Source organism: Wallemia ichthyophaga (assembly GCF_000400465.1).
Source record: "Wallemia ichthyophaga EXF-994 unplaced genomic scaffold scaffold5, whole genome shotgun sequence".
Taxonomy (NCBI): domain Eukaryota; kingdom Fungi; phylum Basidiomycota; class Wallemiomycetes; order Wallemiales; family Wallemiaceae; genus Wallemia; species Wallemia ichthyophaga.
Genome location: NW_008806278.1, coordinates 155,539 through 175,476, shown reverse-complemented (window position 1 = coordinate 175,476; position 19,938 = coordinate 155,539). Strand labels below are relative to the sequence as shown.

General features: G+C 45.8%; 9 protein-coding genes and 1 non-coding gene across 10 annotated transcripts; 4 read left to right on the top strand and 6 right to left on the bottom strand.

Annotated features, from left to right (window-relative positions):
* Positions 1 to 1,314: 1,314 nt before the first annotated feature.
* On the bottom strand, positions 1,315 to 2,589 carry J056_003626 (uncharacterized protein; the record flags this gene model as incomplete). Its single annotated transcript, XM_009268842.1, has 5 exons — positions 1,315 to 1,356; positions 1,399 to 1,543; positions 1,588 to 1,889; positions 1,933 to 2,309; positions 2,358 to 2,589. 5 exons carry the CDS (start codon positions 2,587 to 2,589, stop codon positions 1,315 to 1,317), a joined length of 1,098 nt encoding a protein of 365 aa, XP_009267117.1.
* A 69-nt stretch (positions 2,590 to 2,658) lies between these two features.
* J056_003625 (Endoribonuclease YSH1) lies at positions 2,659 to 6,321 on the top strand (the record flags this gene model as incomplete). The annotated part of the gene is made up of 9 exons (XM_009268841.1): positions 2,659 to 3,400; positions 3,449 to 4,428; positions 4,479 to 4,620; positions 4,667 to 4,872; positions 4,920 to 5,062; positions 5,205 to 5,414; positions 5,469 to 5,556; positions 5,603 to 6,076; positions 6,124 to 6,321. The coding sequence occupies 9 exons, from the start codon at positions 2,659 to 2,661 to the stop codon at positions 6,319 to 6,321; spliced, it is 3,183 nt and encodes a 1,060-aa protein (XP_009267116.1).
* A 111-nt stretch (positions 6,322 to 6,432) lies between these two features.
* On the bottom strand, positions 6,433 to 6,513 carry J056_004980. The gene has a single exon. It is a non-coding gene; the product is annotated as a tRNA-Pro (tRNA).
* A 568-nt stretch (positions 6,514 to 7,081) lies between these two features.
* On the top strand, positions 7,082 to 7,572 carry J056_003624 (40S ribosomal protein S14; the record flags this gene model as incomplete). The annotated part of the gene is made up of 2 exons (XM_009268840.1): positions 7,082 to 7,489; positions 7,540 to 7,572. The coding sequence occupies 2 exons, from the start codon at positions 7,082 to 7,084 to the stop codon at positions 7,570 to 7,572; spliced, it is 441 nt and encodes a 146-aa protein (XP_009267115.1).
* Positions 7,573 to 7,733: 161 nt separating this feature from the next.
* On the top strand, positions 7,734 to 11,721 carry J056_003623 (uncharacterized protein; the record flags this gene model as incomplete). Its single annotated transcript, XM_009268839.1, has 13 exons — positions 7,734 to 7,904; positions 7,948 to 8,119; positions 8,167 to 8,366; positions 8,414 to 8,560; positions 8,610 to 8,888; positions 8,936 to 9,086; positions 9,134 to 9,200; positions 9,245 to 9,285; positions 9,339 to 9,502; positions 9,554 to 9,746; positions 9,792 to 10,313; positions 10,533 to 10,844; positions 10,904 to 11,721. The coding sequence occupies 13 exons, from the start codon at positions 7,734 to 7,736 to the stop codon at positions 11,719 to 11,721; spliced, it is 3,237 nt and encodes a 1,078-aa protein (XP_009267114.1).
* A 139-nt stretch (positions 11,722 to 11,860) lies between these two features.
* On the bottom strand, positions 11,861 to 13,523 carry J056_003622 (Acyl-protein thioesterase 1; the record flags this gene model as incomplete). The annotated part of the gene is made up of 3 exons (XM_009268838.1): positions 11,861 to 12,728; positions 12,774 to 13,395; positions 13,451 to 13,523. 3 exons carry the CDS (start codon positions 13,521 to 13,523, stop codon positions 11,861 to 11,863), a joined length of 1,563 nt encoding a protein of 520 aa, XP_009267113.1.
* A 99-nt stretch (positions 13,524 to 13,622) lies between these two features.
* Positions 13,623 to 15,113, bottom strand: J056_003621 (UBX domain-containing protein 3; the record flags this gene model as incomplete). The annotated part of the gene is made up of 1 exon (XM_009268837.1): positions 13,623 to 15,113. One exon carries the CDS (start codon positions 15,111 to 15,113, stop codon positions 13,623 to 13,625), a length of 1,491 nt encoding a protein of 496 aa, XP_009267112.1.
* A 171-nt stretch (positions 15,114 to 15,284) lies between these two features.
* On the top strand, positions 15,285 to 15,857 carry J056_003620 (Thermoresistant gluconokinase; the record flags this gene model as incomplete). Its single annotated transcript, XM_009268836.1, has 1 exon — positions 15,285 to 15,857. One exon carries the CDS (start codon positions 15,285 to 15,287, stop codon positions 15,855 to 15,857), a length of 573 nt encoding a protein of 190 aa, XP_009267111.1.
* A 118-nt stretch (positions 15,858 to 15,975) lies between these two features.
* On the bottom strand, positions 15,976 to 16,452 carry J056_003619 (Lactobacillus shifted protein; the record flags this gene model as incomplete). Its single annotated transcript, XM_009268835.1, has 1 exon — positions 15,976 to 16,452. One exon carries the CDS (start codon positions 16,450 to 16,452, stop codon positions 15,976 to 15,978), a length of 477 nt encoding a protein of 158 aa, XP_009267110.1.
* Positions 16,453 to 16,508: 56 nt separating this feature from the next.
* J056_003618 (Sorting nexin-13) lies at positions 16,509 to 19,859 on the bottom strand (the record flags this gene model as incomplete). Its single annotated transcript, XM_009268834.1, has 6 exons — positions 16,509 to 16,889; positions 16,939 to 19,125; positions 19,186 to 19,309; positions 19,355 to 19,560; positions 19,617 to 19,671; positions 19,723 to 19,859. 6 exons carry the CDS (start codon positions 19,857 to 19,859, stop codon positions 16,509 to 16,511), a joined length of 3,090 nt encoding a protein of 1,029 aa, XP_009267109.1.
* Positions 19,860 to 19,938: the final 79 nt, after the last annotated feature.

Sequence of the window (19,938 nt, the reverse complement as noted above, 5' to 3'; positions counted from 1 at the left end):
CACTGTTTGAGCACTATCTGCTAAGCTTGTGCAAACACCAAGATGTCCAAGGCCTCCCCAGTCATTCGCTGTATGCTTTGTGCCGCACTACCTGGTTTTGTTGCCTAATTTCAAGTGAATATGAGCTGAAGCGTGCGCTGTACGTTGTTATCTTGTGGCTGGAATTGTCAGCGTGATTGATGTCGCACTTCCTTTACCGAGGAGCTAGCCAAGGTATTGCATACAAATATGCGACATTACAAAAAACTAAAGGCCTCCATTTGTCTCTGACACTCTGATGATGCGTTGTGCTGTCTTCTTTATGAATGACCTCAAGATGACTCTAGGAGGTAGCAGGGGGATTTCAATTATCCGTTTAGTAATATTATCGGGTATTAAGAATGCGAACTATTCTCTCGAACAAAGTTTATCTTGATCACTCTGCAAATGACCAAGCAGTCGAGAAAATATGTACATCAAAGTCTTATAATAGCAATTTGTATAATATAACCGCATAAATATTCTTGTTAGCTTTCTAGCACTCAAATCATAACTTTAACTCCTTCATTTGCCCAATATCCACCGAGTTGGAATTCTCCTTTACCACCTAACTCATATCAGATGGTGATTGAAGAGTTTTCAAGATCTACAAATAAAAGGTCTTGGTAGGTAACTTCATGAATATAATATTGTCAGATTTGGATCCCTGGTGCCCCAAATTGCGTCCTGCACGTTGATCGGAAGTAGTGAGCCGAAATCGCTCTAGAGTATGCTATAGGATAGATACGGAGGATAAAACACGCCTCTTTGATTTATACAGATTGTTTTGACTTGTAGAGACCTTGAGTGCCCAAATATCTCACTTATTCGGCCCTATAAACGCGATAAATGTTTTACGTTATGTGGCGTCTACAGGACTCAATATTGGCGCTAGGAAGAAATATTGTGACTGCGCCTTACTTACGCTTGGAACAAGAGATAGATATGGAAAATTGGGGTCAGCCTAACTCTGAAATCGTGGGTTGGCCTTCAGACCAGCGCATTTGGAAAATGTAAATAATGGGATTAGGAGGGTGATAAAAGTTGCATTGGAATCGTAGAAGTCAAGATATTGGGAGTGTGTATGTTTGTTCTCCAAATTGCTCGCTTTGAGACATGCCAAAACCAGAATAAACTTTGCATACCCAGTCACAACAGATTTATAGCAAGATTGCTCAAGTTGACTCATCCAGAGAGCAGCACGGGACATGATGTATGTCCACGATTGATTTCAAACAGTGCATGCCAAATATACTATTGTACAAAACAGAGCGTCTGTCTAGATTGAGAACAACTTCAAGCCGCATACTTATCATCAACATCGTCCCTATATAGAATCTACACTTGTCAGTAAGAAGTACGTCGATTCATCAAACTCACTTCAGGTTTGAAAGGCCATTCGTTGAAAGCGTCGATGACCTTAGCAATTTCTTGTATTGTCAAGTCTCTGACAGCTTTGTCGAGATCTACACCTCTATCTTCCAAAGGCTTTTTGAGGGCAACGTCTGCATTGACAGCAAGATGCCTTCAACCGACGTTAATATATTCAAGGCTTATTAAACCACCTACTTGAGTGATTTACGTAGGCTGTATTTACGCGTCACAAATATTTGCCTCGTCACGAACTCCCATGACTCTAACGTATGCATGTTCGGGAGAATATTAACCAATGGCTCGACCCTTGTGCCTACATAGTTGGACAGATTCGCAGCCTTCTTTGTCTTCTTATTTGGCTGCCTAAGTTGTGGGTATATTCTATTGTCATCTGGTCTTAGCTCTGTCTCTGGCAAGAGCACGTCTACCACAGACGTCGCTTCTCTGATTGCTGCTATTCTGCCTCGTTCTGGCTGTCCTGGTAGGTGTACAAGTCGCTTGCATAGTGTTAGCTTAAGCCAGAGAGTGAACAGAACACACCTCATACGACGGACTATTGATTAGCAATCCCATTGGTACTCTTCCCTTGCTATACAGCCAGCTACGGAAGACCATGCAGTGAAAGAACTGTCCAATCAGCTGCTCGCCATGTACTGTAGCGGGCACCTGCATAAATACTGCAAAGTGATCGTGCATCTCCTCCCACGGTCTGACTAGGACGCCGTCCAAGTGACCCTCTTTTTCTAAATCAGTGTAGACCTGCCAGTTGTAAGGGTCTTTGTCGATGTACAACATTCTGTCATTGTGTTGTTGTGATAGCGATTTGAGTGGTTTGCCGAATGTTTGTGCAGGCTCAATCGATATAACTTTTCCGACGTTTTCCAGCTCAAGCAGTGCTTGAGAAATCAAGCCAAAGCCTGTAAAAAGTCAGCGAGCCGTCTTCTGCTGCTGATAGCGTTGCGCACCGGAATAAGCATCAATCACAGTCACCGGGGAGGTGCTGCTGCCCATGCTATCAATTTTCATAGAGCGAACAAAGCGTCTAGCGGTATCTAAGCAAGATATAGTGTCCCTGCCCCTGAGCTTTGTCCCGGAGAAGGTGAATTCCTTCTTCCAAGTATCTTTGGCTGGGAGATGCGAGGCCGTGGAGAAGGATCTAAGTAGCAGTCTAGTGCTGATTGTTCTGCTGAGCAGCATCTCTCATCTACTTGCTCTGCTCGTGCTCGTTGCTGTTCAAGGGCCTCTCTCTCACACCACCAAGATCAAATGTCTGCAAAGAGGCATATCCCGAATGAATTCGATGTACTTATATCTCCAAATCAGCCGCCGCAGAAAACTACAAAAATCGGTGACTCCGAGCTCAGAATCACGCTTCTCGGTGCTGGTCAGGAAGTCGGTAGATCTTGCTGCTTAATTGAATACAAGGGAAAGCGTATAGTCTGCGATGCTGGAGTTCATCCGGCTTACACCGGCTTGGCCGCTTTACCTTTCATCGATGAGCTCGACTGGTCAACTGTCGACGCACTGCTCATCACTCACTTTCACTTGGATCATGCAGCTGCGCTCACTTATATCATGGAGAAAACTAACTTCAAGGAAGGCAACGGGAAAGTCTACATGACAAGCCCAACAAAAGCCGTCTATCGTTTCATGATGCAGGATTTCGTCAGAATATCAACCACTTCCGCTGAGGATCAACTCTTTACTGAGACTGAAATGATTGCCAGTTGGAGAAGTATTCAGGTTTCTGATTTCAACCAGGAAATCGTCCCTGCGAGTGGTGTCAGATTCACACCTTATCCTGCTGGTCACGTTCTGGGTGCTGCTATGTTTTTGATTGAAATTGCCGGTCTGAAAGTGCTTTACACTGGTGATTACAGCAGAGAAGAAGACAGGCACTTGCATGCCGCAGAAATCCCGAAAGAACAAACTGATGTGCTCATCGTTGAGTCCACGTATGGTGTACAGACGCTTGAGAACAGACCTGAAAAGGAAAAACGTTTTACTGGTGCGTATTTAGTTTCGTTTGTAAGCTCTTAAGGCTTACAATATCAAGAACTCGTTCACAGCATCATTCGTCGCGGTGGTCGTGTACTGATGCCGTCGTTTGCATTAGGAAGAGCGCAAGAATTGTTGTTGATTCTCGATGAATACTGGCAGCGGAATCCTGACCTACACAGTATACCAATTTACTATGCATCTAACCTAGCCAGAAAGTGCATGGCGGTGTATCAGGCTTATATTCGTACAATGAATAAAAACATCAACAGAAGATTCGACAGTGGTGAAAACCCATTTCAATTCAAATTTATTAGTGAATTAGGCGATCTAAGGAAGTGGCAGGATAAGGGTCCATGTGTTATGTTAGCATCACCCGGTATGCTTCAGAGTGGGACTTCAAGAGAGCTACTGGAGAGATGGGCGCCAGATCCAAAGAACGGTCTGATTATATGTGGTTATTCCGTTGAAGGTACAATGGCACACAGCATTGTCAATGAACCTGACGAGATTATTGGTGTAAATGGCAACAAAATACCTAGAAAGCTTAGCGTAGACTACATATCGTTCAGTGCACACGTAGACTTCACTCAGAATACTCAATTTATCGATGAAATCAAACCACAGCATGTCGTTTTAGTCCATGGAGCATTAATGAATATGTCTAGATTAGCGGCCGCTCTTAGGAGTAGGTATGCAGATCGAGGATTAGATATAAAGGTGCACATGCCAAAGAACGCCGAACCGCTCAGGCTTGAGTTTAAACCGGAGATGACTGCCAAGGCTATCGGAAAACTGGCAGAGAAGCAACCAGCTGAAGGCGAAGTAGTGCAGGGCTTGCTAGTGAACAAAGACTTTACTTATACCCTTTTGGACAGAGCTGATCTGAAGGATTTTGCTGGTCTCGCTACCAATACCATCATTCAGCAACAAAAAGTCAACCTAAGTGTCGGATGGGAGCTAATTAGATGGCATTTGCAGGGAATGTATGGAAGTGTCGATGAAGGTTTCGACAACGACGGTCTGCGAACTATTAGAGTGAGTTTGGTGTTGAATCTTGAAAAGGCGGAATGCTCACATGAAGTCAGATAATGGACACTGTAGATATCAAGCAAGCTGAAGAAAACAATGTTCTACTCGAATGGAAGGCAGGAGCCATGAATGATGCTATTGCAGACTCAGTGCTGGCACTGACATTGAGTGTTGAGACGAGTCCCGTGTCTGTGAAAAGTAAGTGAAAGCGTTGTTCATAAGTTAATCTAACGTGGCAATCTAGTGACAAGTACACCATGTGTACACGCGCATGAACACTCGAAAGAAGAAGCTGTAGAAGATGTAAAGGAGTTTGCGATGAAATTGGACAAGATAGTGGCACTACTGGATGCTCACTTTGGTGAGATAAACCATGAGGAGGTTGATAATCAGCACAAATTGATCATCAATGTCGACGACAACGAAGTTAAGATCAACGTGGAGACGATGGTGAGTATGAGCAATTTTTTTCTTCTTGCTAATTAATCTGCGCCAAGCATGTGGAGTCCCCCGATGAAAGCCTTAAGGAGCGTGTAGAGAGCGTGCTCGCGATTGCCATTATGACAGTGACACCATTGAGTGCTGTCAAGTGTAGCTCGGCTGAAGAATCTAAACCAAAGGACATTGTAAAAGTAGAGAAGTAATTTATTGTTGTACAAAATGTTTGAAATAGAGAAATACTTGTGAAACAGTTGTCGTACTTCTTGTCTCATGCCATCAAATATAATTAAGAAAGGCATAGTGCCGCTTCTAGCTCTTTCGACTGCTTATTTGTACCTCAGGCCATCTGTGCCGCACTTTGAAGAACCAACAACTTTTCTCGATGGCTATAAAGTCTTATCACAGCGCAGGATCGTTGCTTTAGGTGATCTACATGGTGATTATCAGCGTACAATAGAAGCATTAAAGCTTGCCGATATTATCGATGAGGATAATCATTGGGATGGCAGCAAAGCCACTCTAGTGCAGACAGGTGACATCACTGATCGGGGGTGAGGAAGACTTGAAGCGTGAAATCTTAGAACGTTACTGAAGGAACTACTTAGGTCTGACATGATTCCCATATATCAATTGTTCGAGAGTCTACGCGTCGAAGCAGCTCGAGCTGGAGGAAGCGTGCATACGATACTGGGTGTAAGGGCCAATTTGGTGCTGATTAACAATCTCATAGAGCCAATAGAACCACGACATTATGCAGCCTATGGACGACTGGAGATATGTGCATCCAAAGGAAATGAAGTACTTTGATGACAGTATTGAGAAACGACAGCAGGTATTCAGTAATCAGGGATGGATAGGTAAAGCATGGCTACAGAATTACGATACCACTGTGAATATTTCCCATTTTTTCGAAGCAGACGTCCAGAAGTATGGGTTGCCAAGCAACATGTCTACACAATTTGTCCACGCAGGACTCCATCCATCTTATGCATACAATGAGTTGAATGAGGATGGTAAAATTTGGCTCAAGAAACTCACCAGTGGGGATAAGAATTGGTCTAGAAAGGAGAAGTTACTTTGGAAACCAGATGGGCCGTACTGGTACAGAGGTGCTGCTTTAGACAGTGAAACAAAAGCCTGTGCTATTGCGAAAGAGGTCATGCAAGCAGTCGGAGCGAAGCGCATCGTTCAAGGACATACACCAAATTATGACGTGGGTTGGCAGTGTGTTGATATGAAACATCTAACAGCGTGTTCAAGGGCATAGTCTCAAGATGCAATGGAGGTATTCTATTGATAGATACAGGTATGAGTCGCGCCTATGGCGGTGTGACGTCCGCATTAGAGATCAACGGCTATGTTCTGAGCAAAGACGAGAAGATATACTACAGAGAAGTAGTTAGAGCGTTGTATCAGAACGAAAAGGAGACACTTGTAGACGAAACACATAGCGTATAAATGTAGATGCATTCAAGTAAAAAAAATGTTGCGTAAAGGCTTCAGAAGACTGCTTACAGAAGTGCAATTGATACAAAATAAACATTGAGCCCTTCGATGGGCAAAAAGATAGGGTTCGACAGGGATTTGAACCCTGGACCTCTCGCAAATTGGTGTCCCAAAGCGAGAATCATACCCCTAGACCATCGAACCGATAAAATTTCTAGATATAATATCAAATAAATGCACATTTACATTACCTAAACTAATTTCTCAAGAATCTACGTGGTACACTCATCCTTGTATCATCACATTTCTCTCGCCCTGAAAAGTGAAATGACGTGAATGAAAAGCGTTGATCGCGAAATAACAGGAAGTCGAGCTTAATTTACCCTATCGATATATTTGACGATTGAATCATTATAGGTGTTTGTGCCAAGTTCATCAGGCAAGTAATGTTGACTGTAGGTTGCTTCAAAGTGCTGACATCGTTGAGGCGGCGCAAAAGTACCGCTTAAAAGACGTTGAATGAGTCATTAAGATCAAGGATTATATAAGGCCAACAAGCTTGATCTCAGATGTGTAACTTGTCACAGCGACTGAAAATGGCTCGACGATACGGCAGCGGAGGCTTGAAGCAGTAGGAAAAAGTAGTCATGCATGCATTAAAAGATACTGAGTTTAATATAGACGCACATTTTCCAAACTGACCAACTGCAAAACAAATTTTTTGCGCCTCCAAAAGACAAAAATTATCTCTCTGACCACTTCATCGTAAGTCATGGCCACCAAAGCAGCAGCAGCAAACACGTCTTTGGGACCACAAGTCGCTGAAGGCGAGCTTGTATTCGGTGTCGCAAGAATCTTTGCTTCATTCAACGACACATTCGTCCACATTACCGATCTCTCTGGAAAGGAAACCGTGACCAGAGTAACTGGTGGTATGAAGGTCAAGGCTGACAGAGACGAGTCATCCCCATACGCTGCCATGTTGGCGGCACAAGATGTCGCTGTCCGCTGCAAGGAAGTTGGCATCAACGCCCTTCACATCAAGATCAGAGCCACTGGTGGTACCGCTACCAAGGCTCCAGGTCCAGGTGCCCAAGCAGCTCTCCGTGCTCTCGCTCGTGCAGGTATGCGTATCGGTCGTATCGAGGATGTCACCCCAGTTCCATCCGACTCTACTCGTGTAAGATTCTTTGAGGCTTTAGTGAAGAATATTATTGACGATTTTTACAGCGTAAGGGTGGTCGTCGTGGTCGTCGTCTCTAGATCAACGCTGCAAATGTACTTACGGTCCAATGCCGTCCCCTGCGATCGTTTTTTACTTTATACATGTTTCCCTAGTCGCGCGGTCGAGGCAGGGCATTTGTTTTTTAATTTTCCTCGTGTTTTCTCTGTGCGGCTTTGTTTGTGCTCTCTCAACCTTATCAATGAACAAGGTGGTGAATAGCAGAGCTAGGCGTCTGATAGCGCGCAGGCGAGATTATACAGCTGCGGTGTCCCTAAAATTATCAGACAAACTTCGCTCGTTGCAAGAAGATGGCAGCAGTAGTGAGGCTAGTGGCAGTGGCAGTTGCAGTGGCAATGGCGGCGATATTCAAGTAAGAATACTACTCGTCTGCTTATAAAGCTCACTATTATCAGATTAAACCCTCGATTGTCCCTCATTTGCACTATATCGATGATAATCTGCCTTCCGGTTTTTCACATACATCAAGAGCAGCACCACAGAGAAGGAAGAAGGAAGGCGTGTTTAGACCACAGGAAAACGAAAAGCGCTTCGACTTTAATCCTCTTAAATCGAATCACATTAGCGGTTCGTAGACTGCCTGCCATCACTTGTCAAACTCAAGCATCCTACAGGCGTTAAAGTTGATCAACCACGCATACCCACTCTCGTATCAGCTCTTCAGCGAGTACTATTCCAGCCATCGCATCCAGTCTGGCTTCGATGTCCCCGAACCGGTGTATACAGCTTTCCTTCACATTTGGAGGATATTAATCCTCCAGAGGAATTCGCATTCGATAGACTACCGCCATATATGACGAGTTCTAAAGACAAAGTGCGTTTGCTGTTCTCTTTGAGATATTGCCCGGCTAATGTCCATAGGATCTTATTGATCTGACAAAGAAGCAAAACTGCCGCTACCTTGGATCTACATCTAGTATGACTAGCGTGCTTTCCCATATACACTTCTTGTTGACTAATTGGAAACCTGTCAACTATGAATCTTTATCGGAAGGGTTTCAAGGACTTGTAGGTGGTGTTTGAGAGGAAAATTACAATCATAACACCACTAATACAGCCAAACGACTTTAGCTATGCAAATAAACTCCCAGCTGCAATAATACTTCGCAAAATAGACGATGCATCGACAGATAGTGAAAACAAACCGGTTTACGCTATAGACAAAGATAAAAGCTACGATGTTGAAGAAGATAATGTGCTTCTTTGGGTTGGGACGCAGTTAGAAAAGCAACTAACTATGGATCCTGAGGAATTCAGCGGTTTACTACGCACTAATCCAATGACTAGTGCGGTTGAGAAGAAAATGAATGAAAGGGAGGCCTACCATTACTCTAAGGTAGGGCTTAGCTTAGTAGAAGCGCTTCGTATGCTTACAGTATCCAGGCTAACAAGATATTGATGCGATCGCAACTCGACGGATTTGACACAAGATTGCCTCGCAAAACATTTGACATCAAAACTAGAGCTGTTGTGGCTGTAAGGCAGGATATCCTGAATTACAAAGCCGGTGCGGGATACAACATCAAGAAGTCACGTAAGTGTGTCTTAATTTGTCATGCTCAAGAGTCAAACAATCATTAGGTGGACTGTTTGAATCGTTCGAACGCGAGTACTATGATATGGTTAGGAGCTCATTCTTGAAATACAGGTAAGAGTGGAACATTTCGTTGGTACAAATCTGATCAATTCCAGTCTACAAGCACGTATCGGAGCTATGGATGGAATTTTCGTTGGTGAGGTCAAGTATAAGCCTGCTCAGAGACTTAATAACATAATATTTAATCAGCTTATCATAATACACGCCGCATCTTCGGCTTCCAATACGTACCGCTTGAGGAGATGGATGAGAGACTACACGGGTCTACTCTAATGGCTACACAGTCTTTTAAACATTCGGTTGGCGTGTTGGAGAATGCTTTAGACGAGGCCACATCCCTCATACCGAATGAGGTGGGTTATGAAGTGAAAAAAGTTGAAATAATACTCATCAGCGCTGTTTAGACACTGAGTATAACTTTCGAAACCCGAGAGGGAGAGCAGTTCATGAGTGTGTATGTTGAGTCAGCTGAAGACACACGTCCAGATAAAGCTACGTATGTAATCGACTACGAAGTCGAGTCATTTTTGGACAACAAAAAGGTACCTAAGGACAAGCATGTAGATTTCACTACTGTAAAAGGAGAAGATCCGACTTGTGAGTGAGATTGGGACCAATGTTTCGACGCTTATGATATCACAGGGACAATCAGATTGACTAGTCGGACATCGACACTCAAACAAGTGGAAAATGTGAAGGCTAAACTATCACAATCGAGGGAGTCGCTGGTTCTTATGAACTCTGTAGTATTGCCACCTGGCATGAGCGCAAAGGATCTCATGAAACTGAGAGAAGAAAGGCGTACATGGAATTCACCGATGGCTAGCGCAGATGAGGGAGACAGAAGGCTGAAGGACATTGAGGAAGAGAGAGAAGGGTACATCAAGGAAAAGTTTAGTCAGCATGGAGACCCCTCAAGTCAAAATTTGACAGAAGATCAGTCAGAAAGTTTAGAACAGATAAAAAGGGATGGAGAGAGAATGGTGAAGGAGAAGCTGAATGAGAAGCCGAATGAGAGAAAGGATGATGGAGCATCAGTAAGGCAACGGAAGCCAAGCTCATTGGTTCGACAACTTCGGAAATTGTCCAAGGCGGGGCTAGAGGAGCAATCGATGATGAAATCAAAGTTCGGAGAAGAACGCGTGAAAAGAAAGCTCAAGTTTAGTGAGCGGATGTTTGCGAATAAATCTGATGCATTTGAGAGGAGGTCTCGATTGGATGTAAAATAAAATTAATTCATTGGCGTGCACGCACGCCCTTGATCCTTTGAACCGAACCGAGCATCATAATCCATTGTGGAAAATAAGAAATAAAGAAATAATCAATGACAGCGTTTAGTAGGTCTATAAATAGGCTACTTGAATACATCTAACAATGGCTCAGAGCCAACGGATAGACCACCACCACCAAAGCACGCTAATTCCACAGACGCGTACAAGGCGGCATTGAAGGATGTCGTTAGCGTCCAGGGAAAGCCTCTGCCATCGCCAAAGCTCCCACAGCAAACTTCACTTCCGCTGTCGAGATCACGTACGCACGACGATTCCAACCACTTGACCGTTCCAGATAGCACAGCAAAGCGATCAGCCAAAATGAGCAGATCGAATACGACGAATTCAAAGCCAGACAAGAAGCCTGGAAAGCATTTTGATGTAATTGATAGCTGGGATGTCACCGCAGTTACAGGATCAGCCCGTGAGTCTGGAATGATTTGGTAGTAAACAGGCTGAGGCTGACATATAACGCTATTCCAGTCTGGCACCACGACAGTCCATACGATGCAGCATCACCTTCACGTAACAACCACAAGAAAGCACCTGTTAAGGCGTTCGATGCGCAGATGTTGGCTGAGTCGCAGCACGTCAAGCCTGTTGAAACAGAGGAAGAGAAGGAGGTGAGAATTAGAGAGGACAAGAAGAAACGCAATCCATTGTTAGAGGTTTGGGGAAAGCATGAAGAGGAGCCCTGGGAGGCTTTCAGCGCAGGTGCACCAAATCAGCCAGCAGGCAGGTCACATATGCATAGCAATTATCAAGAATCACCTCTTCTGCCAGCCAAGCCACAGAGAAAACCAAGCTCGAGAATACCTCCACCACGCCCAATACAGCTGGGCGAGGAGATCGACCCTGACAAGCCCATTCAATGGTCTGGCGGATCTAGAAGACGCGCGACGGTGGGAACGGGTGACACTATCAATCGCAGTCAGTCTATTTTGCAGAGGTGGAGATCTAGCAGAAAGTCGCCTAAGCATGGTCAGAATCAGAGTCAGAGTCAGAGTCAGAACTACAGTACAAATTCGAGCGCGAGTCACACACCTTCCATATCACCATCTCCAAGTGCTTACGATAAGGATCTGCCTAAACCTCCAACAGCGGCAGCATCACCTTCATCTCCTGCAAGCAAGAAGACGGCAACACCACCACCAGTGAGTTACACTAACTCTGCCAACTCGCCAAAGAAAGACAAGGAGAATGATGGACAACCAATGATCACAAGAAAGAGAAGCTTGATGGATAAAGTTAGAGGGTTGGGTAAGGGTGTCAAGACGCGTTCAAGGGACGTGACTAACTGATATAAGATGCGAAATAAAGACTGACGTATTTCACGTATTTCTCTTTACGTTTTCCTAATGTTTCTACGTATATCTACATATACATAATCTATAATTTACATTGTACAAAATAACCAGCTTAAATTCATTCATTGATACATCATCTGAAGCATCTCACAAAGGCCTCATTACCGATGGTATCTTCTAGCTGAGTGCACCTCTCACCGAGAAAGTGTTTGATAGACTCGTCGTCCTTCCCAGCCAAGCGTACAACGGAGGCTTGTGGAGAAATGTTAGTGAGAGACCAGATTGGACGACTACCGACATGGAATCTGCCATTTAATACAGAGTTTAGAGATGACTGCTGAGTGTGAAAATCTTCACGTATACTTTTAGTCTTTTCGCCGATGAGGAAAAGCATGGCGTAAGCGTGAAAGGGATGCAAGCGTGTTTGTATATCAGGTTGAATTAGATGTACGCTATCTTTTACGATGAGATGTCCATCGACGTAGATGGAGTTGATGGAGGTGTAGCGATCGAAATCCCAGTATTCTCCACAAGCACTTCTACCACTGTTGAGAGAATCAAGGATAACAGCAGAGGAAGTGCCATCCAAGAAGAAATCCTGCTTCTGCTTGTAGCGGGAGTGCGCGAAGGGCTGGATAGGGTCTGGGAGGGAGACTATCGTGGCGTGGGGGTGAACATTTACCATCAACTTCTGCTGCGACGTCTTCCCGCTACTCTTAAACACCTTTGTAGAACCTTGCGTAAGAAGAATGAGAGTGCTTCTGTGGTGTATATCCACGCTGAGATCGCAAATATCACCAGATACTAACCCCCCGCCATACTGCAGCGTGTAGCATATCCCTACACCCACCGGTCCTGTGCGCAGAGCTGGCGTGAGCAATTTGAGGGGGTAAGCGGCGCACAGGTTGGAGAAGTAAGTCGAGTATCCGTCGTTGGTAATGGCAATATTGTTGCGTGGGTGTGTGAGGATGTCTGTCTGTCTGTCTGGTTTTTTCCAAGTACTGTTCATTGGCAAGAGTATAGTACAAAATGGTTCCACTACACACTATCCGAGCACCTTCACTAGCCACTCTGCCAGGTCTTGCAGCTCTTCCTGACACGCGCCGTGGCCGATACCGTCGTATTTCGTGAAGGAGATACCGCCATTCTGGGGCTGCGACACAGGCACATCCTTGAAACCGAGTGACTTGATATACGAGCTAGTAAAATCGGCGTATTTAGTAGCGACGACGGGATCGTCACTTCCGTGCGCCTGGAAAATAGGTAAATGTTGGTGGTGAGGTCCGAGCATGGATTTGATTTTATGACGCAGAGGAAGCCAGCCGGAGAGAGCAACAGTACCGGCCAGCTTGCGCTCGCTAGATAGACCAACGAGGAAGGCGAGGCAGGATCCCTGGCTGAAGCCGCCGACGAGAACGCGATGCGATGGGATACCGCTATCCACCTCTGCAGTGACTAGCTTGTTGATCTCAGAAGCACTCTTGAGCAGACCATCTTCATCATCTGTGCCCTCCAGCGTCAGACTCGTGAGGTCGAACCAGGATGGCATCGACATCCCCCCGTTCACCGTCACCGGCTGGCTCGGTGCGTGTGGAAGAATGAATTTGACGTGTGGCAGACTCTTACTGAGAAGCTCCGCTACTGGTTTCCATCCATATCCGCTGTCGCCTGTGTGGGTGGTATGTTGGTGTTACGTGTATCATGTTGTAAAAATCCTCCTCACCTAAGCCATGCACAAATATTAAACTCGCCGTTTGTTTTGCCGTCGCTGGCACTATCAGGTGTTCTAAGACCATTTGTGGTGACTGTTTGATTGACAAATCCGGTGTAAATTATGTATGCAAGTGTAAATGTATGCAGGTAGTAAGTGTATGCGAGCGCACGCGTTGTGCACCTTAATCCTCCTCATCACCATCGCTCTCCTCACTATCATCGCATGTGACTGTGCTTTCTACTGCCACAGATCCACCCTTAGACAACACGTCGATATCCTCAACCATTCTATCCATATCATCTGGTATAAGCCTCCTAGGATAGCTAGTGAAGAGGTTGAATTGAGGCGAGTAGTCTGTAAGTGGTGGATGCGGTGTGTTTGATGCATGTTCCACGTCAATGGTATCGATATAAGTGTAGAGGGTGTGGAGGGGTGTTTGTGGAGCAAAACCGCGTACAATTCTCCTTCCATCAGGCAATTTAAAAGCCAATTTGATGCCGTTAGGGGGCTCATTTGGGAGCGTTCCCTTGAGCCATCTCTTGTATTCAACCAACGCGGCTTCTCTGCGCACATTCTCCAACTCGGTTATCTCCCTCTCTCGAGCAGCCACCTCAGCCAGCCTCTTCTCTTGTGCAACCTCTTCCCTTCTGCGCATAACCCTCTCAGCATCACGCTGCATACGATCAGTCTCCTCTTTTTCCGCTGCTTCTTGAAGGTAAGATCTGCGCTGAGCCTCGTATTTCTCCAGACGCAATCTGCCTAGATACGCACCCACTCGCCTCAAATAGCGTGAAGAGAGAAAGTTTACGAAGGAGTCGCCAAGCGTATCCCCGCCCGACACACTGCCCAGAAGGGACATGGTGGGTGTGGAGACGAGTGGATTGGAACGAGTGGGGAGTGCCTGGAGGGAGTAAAGCTGTACGTAAGGAAATGCAGATGTAACTACACTACACCCCGTCGCGTACTCATACGCGTGCTTATCTACAGTGACATCACCGACGTAAACGAGACACTGGTGTTCTTCAACCAGCCTTACGAAATGAGCGTTGGCGAGCGTTGAGTGCTTGAATTGGGTGCTTGTCTCACTCCCGTCTATCACGACTATTATGCCAAACTGAGCTGTGTTTCGCGCTTCTTTGATGGCTTCTGAGGGAGTGCCTGTGTAAAAAGCGGGAAGAGATGGCTGTGTGGGTGTATTTGTGTTGCCTGCATTGCTAAGTGCGGTCGTTGTTGAAGATGGCCCTTGTACGCTGTTCACCGCCTGGGTTATCGACGAAATGAGGAGAGAGTTAGCATCTTGTGGGGAGATGTAAGTAGGTGGCTGGCTGAGTGAATTATAGTTGAACACAAAGGAATAAAGCCAGATTGGGAGTCTTAGTATCTTCACAGCCAGGTAGACCAAACCGCGGTATAAATTGTAGAGTAGAGAAAGTGGAGATAGTGGAGATGCACTTAATCGAGACGTGCCCCCTAAGCCAACATTAGCTACAGAGGAATTGGGTGGATATTGCTGGGTGTTCTGTGTACTCTGTGGGTTCTGCTGCCTATCGAAATAGCACTCAACAGCCCCCTGCAAATTCCAGCCACTCTGACTGAGAAGATCCTCTGCCAATTCACTGTCCTCGATGCTTAATAATTCCTGTAATTCCGCTATCTTAGTGGTGGATGTCATGAAGAGAGAGATGAATGTATCAGTGGACTATGAATACAGGTGTAAATATAATAATATTTATATTCCACCGACTTGACCGGCTCACCCGCCTAATCTTCCGAATTCATTTGGCATTTCAAACGACGTCATTCACAGCATCATCCACCACACCCACTTAAACCCCCTTAAATCATGAAAAGACCAGCGTTGATTATTATAATGGGTACTTCTGGCTGCGGTAAGAGTACCATAGGTGAAGGCCTATCCAGCACTCTCAACGTAGAATTCATCGACGGCGACAATCTCCATCCGGAGACCAACGTCGATAAAATGACGCGCGGGGTGCCTCTCAGTGATGAGGATAGACAGCCGTGGCTGCAGCGTATACACCAGCGAGCACAAGATATTAGTGATGCGAGTGAGAGTAGAATGGAGAAACGACCAGTGATCCTCATAGCGTGTTCGGCGTTGAAGAAGATCTATAGAGACACACTGCGTGGAGAGACCAATGTAGATAATAACACTCAGTTCCTGCCTATCCAGACATACTTCCTCTATCTCAAAGGCACTCAACAAGCACTAGAAGCTCGAATGGCAGCGAGGAAGGGGCATTTCATGACGTCCAAGATGCTCAATAGCCAGCTGGAGACGCTAGAAGAGCCAGATGAAAGTGAGTGTGATGTAAGGGCTGTCGATATTGACAGAGGAAGAGATGAGGTGTTAGAAGAGGCTGTATCATCAGTTAAAGACTTATTAGACTTGTAAAAGTGAAATGGCCTTGTAAATTTCAAGTAACCTTATAAAATTCAAGTAGACTTCAAAAATCCAAGTAAACTTGTAGAAATCAAGTAGACTTGTAAAATCAAATTCATTCAAGAGTTTTTTAATGTCCATGATCATGCAACGCTTGCTCAAATCTAATCCCGCAATATCCACATGCATGGGCACCTGGCTTGTCCAACTTGATGTATATCTTTGGGTGTCCGAGTGGTCCACCGCCACCGTCACAATTAGCCACACGTCCCTCAACCAATCTAACTGGCTCATCTGCTATCAGCTCAATCGCTGCCTTTGGATTTGGCTGAAGTCCCAAGTTCTTCTGCTCAAATCTGGCTCCAACGAATGCGTCTTCTTTGCTTCTCTGCCTTGGTGACCATTTTGTGGCCCTGTTATCTGCTTGCTCGGGCAATTCCGTTACTGGGTTCCCTCTTTCCTGCGTCGTGTTGACCGCAGAACGTGGCTGTGATGGTTGAGGGGGTTTTACAGCAGTCGTACTACCACTACCGCTATTGGTATTCGCAGCTGCTGTTGAGTACGCGCATCTTTTACCCGCTAATCTCGACACTCCCCTAAACATCATCATCGTATGTATTCAACCAATTAAAATACATCTTTTAATACCTTTATAAACCCTTATTACAAACACACACGCAACAAATCCAACGCTAGCAATGTCCCAACCTCCTGGCAGAATTTCTCATCCTGGAACAGCTCATGGAGGAGTATCACAGCGTCTCTAGTCGCGCTATCTCCCATAGCACTCGAAAGGGCGCTAGGTTTGTTGTCTATCAGGAGTTGTCTGGCTGTCTGTGCCGTTTGAACTTTTTCTTCATCGCTACGACTCTCATCCACCCCTACACCCCACTCACGCATTGGTGGCGGCCACAGTGCGTCTTTGAGCGAATTGAGCACCTGGGCTACATTCCTCACATTCGTTACTCCCTCCACTATCGACTGTAACGCCGTACGCACTGTACTCGAGTATGACGTCCTGATCACCCTCTCAAGCACTCTGAACTGGTGCAATGTCAGCAAACGAATTAAACTCATAAAGCGCATCACCCACAAATCCACGCCTCAGCGACCACTGCTGCCCACTCAACTCATACGCCTCTTCTAGTATTGAGAATATCGAATTAAGCACTAGATTGAGATCCTCGTCGTTCATAGGCGGTGTGGTCGTTGGCTGTGTGGTGGTGGTGTTATTTGCTATATCATCATCATCTTCATATGCTACTGTTGCACTGGGTGCGCCCTCGCTCTCACTCCCCACGCTCTCCTCTTCTTCCTCCTCCTCACTGCTCTTGCTCTCACTTCCAACAGTCGCATAGGCGCTGTGATCGACCTCCTCCGCCGGCGTCCTCATATCAACCTCGTTGATGGTATCATTACTAGCTACATCTGAGGCATCTGTTACTTCTGCTACTTCTTTGGGTGGTGTAGGTGGTGCAGTTGATACAGCAGGGCCTCTACCACCCTTACCACCCAATGGTCCAGGAAATGACAGCCGTTTCTTATTCACCCCAATATCCGAGACAGCCTGAGCAAATTCGCTAAATGTCTTACCTGGCTGAGTGAGGTTGAAAAGTTTGCTATTCCTACCATTCCCAGTCCCACCTGATGCGCTTGTGCCGTTCTTACCACCCGCGCCCGTCTGCTCCTTGCGCAGAAAGTCTGTCACGATTACAGAGCGAGAATAACGCGGATCAATCAGTAGTGTCTTGATATAAGCGGCGAGCAATGCACACACATCTGAGCTCCTCTTATGCTTCAGTGTGGGCAGGTACGCGCGCGGAAAGCTCGCTGTGCCTGCCATAGGAAAGGCTTTCTGCAGTGCACCGTCCAGTTTCTCAAACTCCACCCATCGTCTGAATAACATCCATCCTGACTCCCCCTCCTCTTCTATAGCCACCATCACCTCTAACGTCTTACCATTTACAAAGTCGCGAGGCGACGGCGTTGATACATCTGTCACATCTACCTTGGTGTGGCGTTGGTAGTAGCTCGGTTCAAATTCTTTCGGTTGCACTTCCATCGATGTTCTAGATGTGCCAGATGTGCGCGGCGTGTTTACTTCACTGCTCTCTTTCTCCGAGTTGGTTGATGGTACACTAGGTACACTCCCACTTGGTATACTCTCACCATCTCGCTTGATCATTGTGAATGTGCCATATTCATTCTCGAGATTGGTGTATATCTCCACTTCGATGGGCAGGAAAGCGTTGAGAGAAGCATCTCCATCTATCTTCATTCTGGTTGCGTTGATGCTCTCCAACAACCTCACATCTCCAGGAACGACAGCCTCTTCAGCTCTAGCCAGCAGAGCTATAGCATCCTGTCTGAAAATTGGTTCCGACGGACTCGTTATTGTCACTATCTCTTTGAATGTCGTCACTTGAGTGAGCAGCCGCAACAAACCCTCCCTTCTTCTCATCTCCAGGAACCGCTCGAAATCATCATATAACTCGGAATTGTTCCTTTGGGCTAATATCTCTCGCAGCGTTGGTGTAGCATCCCTTTTCACTCCCACCTTATCCTCCTCCTCTTTCACTCCTATATCACCAATTGCTTCATGTGTTGGTTTGGTGAAGGGCGAGACGACTCTTGTCTTCTTTTCGCTAGCTGTCGCACCTAGATCCTCCTCATCAACTGGAAGTGGGCCTTCTTTCTCTAAAATTGACGTGGAAATAGAAGGTCTCTGACCATGGTGAGTTTCTCTACGCGGACGCTGTTGACGCGTTTTGTTTGTCTGTTGATTGCGTTTTGTGTTGTCATTGTCGTGATTGTCTGGTATAGTTATTTCATTTCCATGCATATTCTCATGCTCATGTTTATGCTCATTATCACCACACTCATCATCCTCCTTATATTCCCCAGGAACGGTATCAGAGTTGACGACCTGCTCCACCTTCACCCTCATCCGCTCAGCCTCCTCGCGCACTCTTTGCTCCTTCTTCTCGTCTTCAAACAAGGCAATTACGGTGAGATTGACCCAGTCTGGCGTGAGTATGCTAACCGCCGCCTCTATCTGACCAGCAATAATCTCAGTGAGGAGGGACTGCAAAGCCCCATTCTCCGCATCTGCAGGTGCTGAAGATAGTGCAAGTATTTGAGCAGCTGTGCTGCGTAGCAAGGGGTGATAATCTTGATTTTCCTTGGGTTCCACTGTCGATCCGCTGTTCTGAGACGGCATCCGGCGGGTCCTCAGCCCTCTCAAGAGCGTCTGTGCGGTAGAACAGAAAATAAAGATAGCCTGGAGTGTTATGAAATGGTCAGTGCTTTGTCGTTAGCCATTGGTATACTTTGACCTCACAATATCACTCCCGCTGCGACCTGCGACTACTCTCTGGCAGATAGACGAAGTTAGGTGGTTTAAACTCCTCCTGCATTCCCTAGGAAAAGCCAAATCAGGCGGATTGAGTGCTAATGGGATGTACCTAAGAGTTTGTTAGGTGGGTCAAGTGACAATAATCGACGCGCACCACCAGTTGACGAAATCGCGTACAATCAAGTCTAAAGTAGAATCTAGTGGCTCGTATAGCTCAGGCAAGACATCCAATTTGTCTGTGTAGGTGCTCTGCCGGTGTATATCACTATCTCCAAGTGATGATATCGGTGCAAGTGATTTAAGTGATATATTTCTGCTGTCATTGAGATTATCAATGGGATTAATAGGAGGACCACTGTCCTGCGTAGTCACCGTCAGCTAAGCTCAGGCTCTAGCACGCCATAACCAAAACCAACATCTTGTAAGAGCGTTTTGACAGTGAAAGTGAAATGATCTGAAGTGGCAAGGAATCTGCAGCATTTCAGCATCTCCGCTGTCGATCAGCCTGGGATAGAAACCCACCCAGCCAGCAATACAACCAATATCGCCTGCCATTGGAGATAGAGGAGTAATACGCCCACAGCGATCATAAACGCCGTTCGAGATGGCAGATGATTTGTGTTGAGTATCTTGTCGATCAATCCATCAGCAGGGTTCATCGTTGCAAGTCAAGGAGGATATCTTTTGATTTGAATATATTTCAATTTGTTTGTATTTATATTTATTATTTGTCTTCAT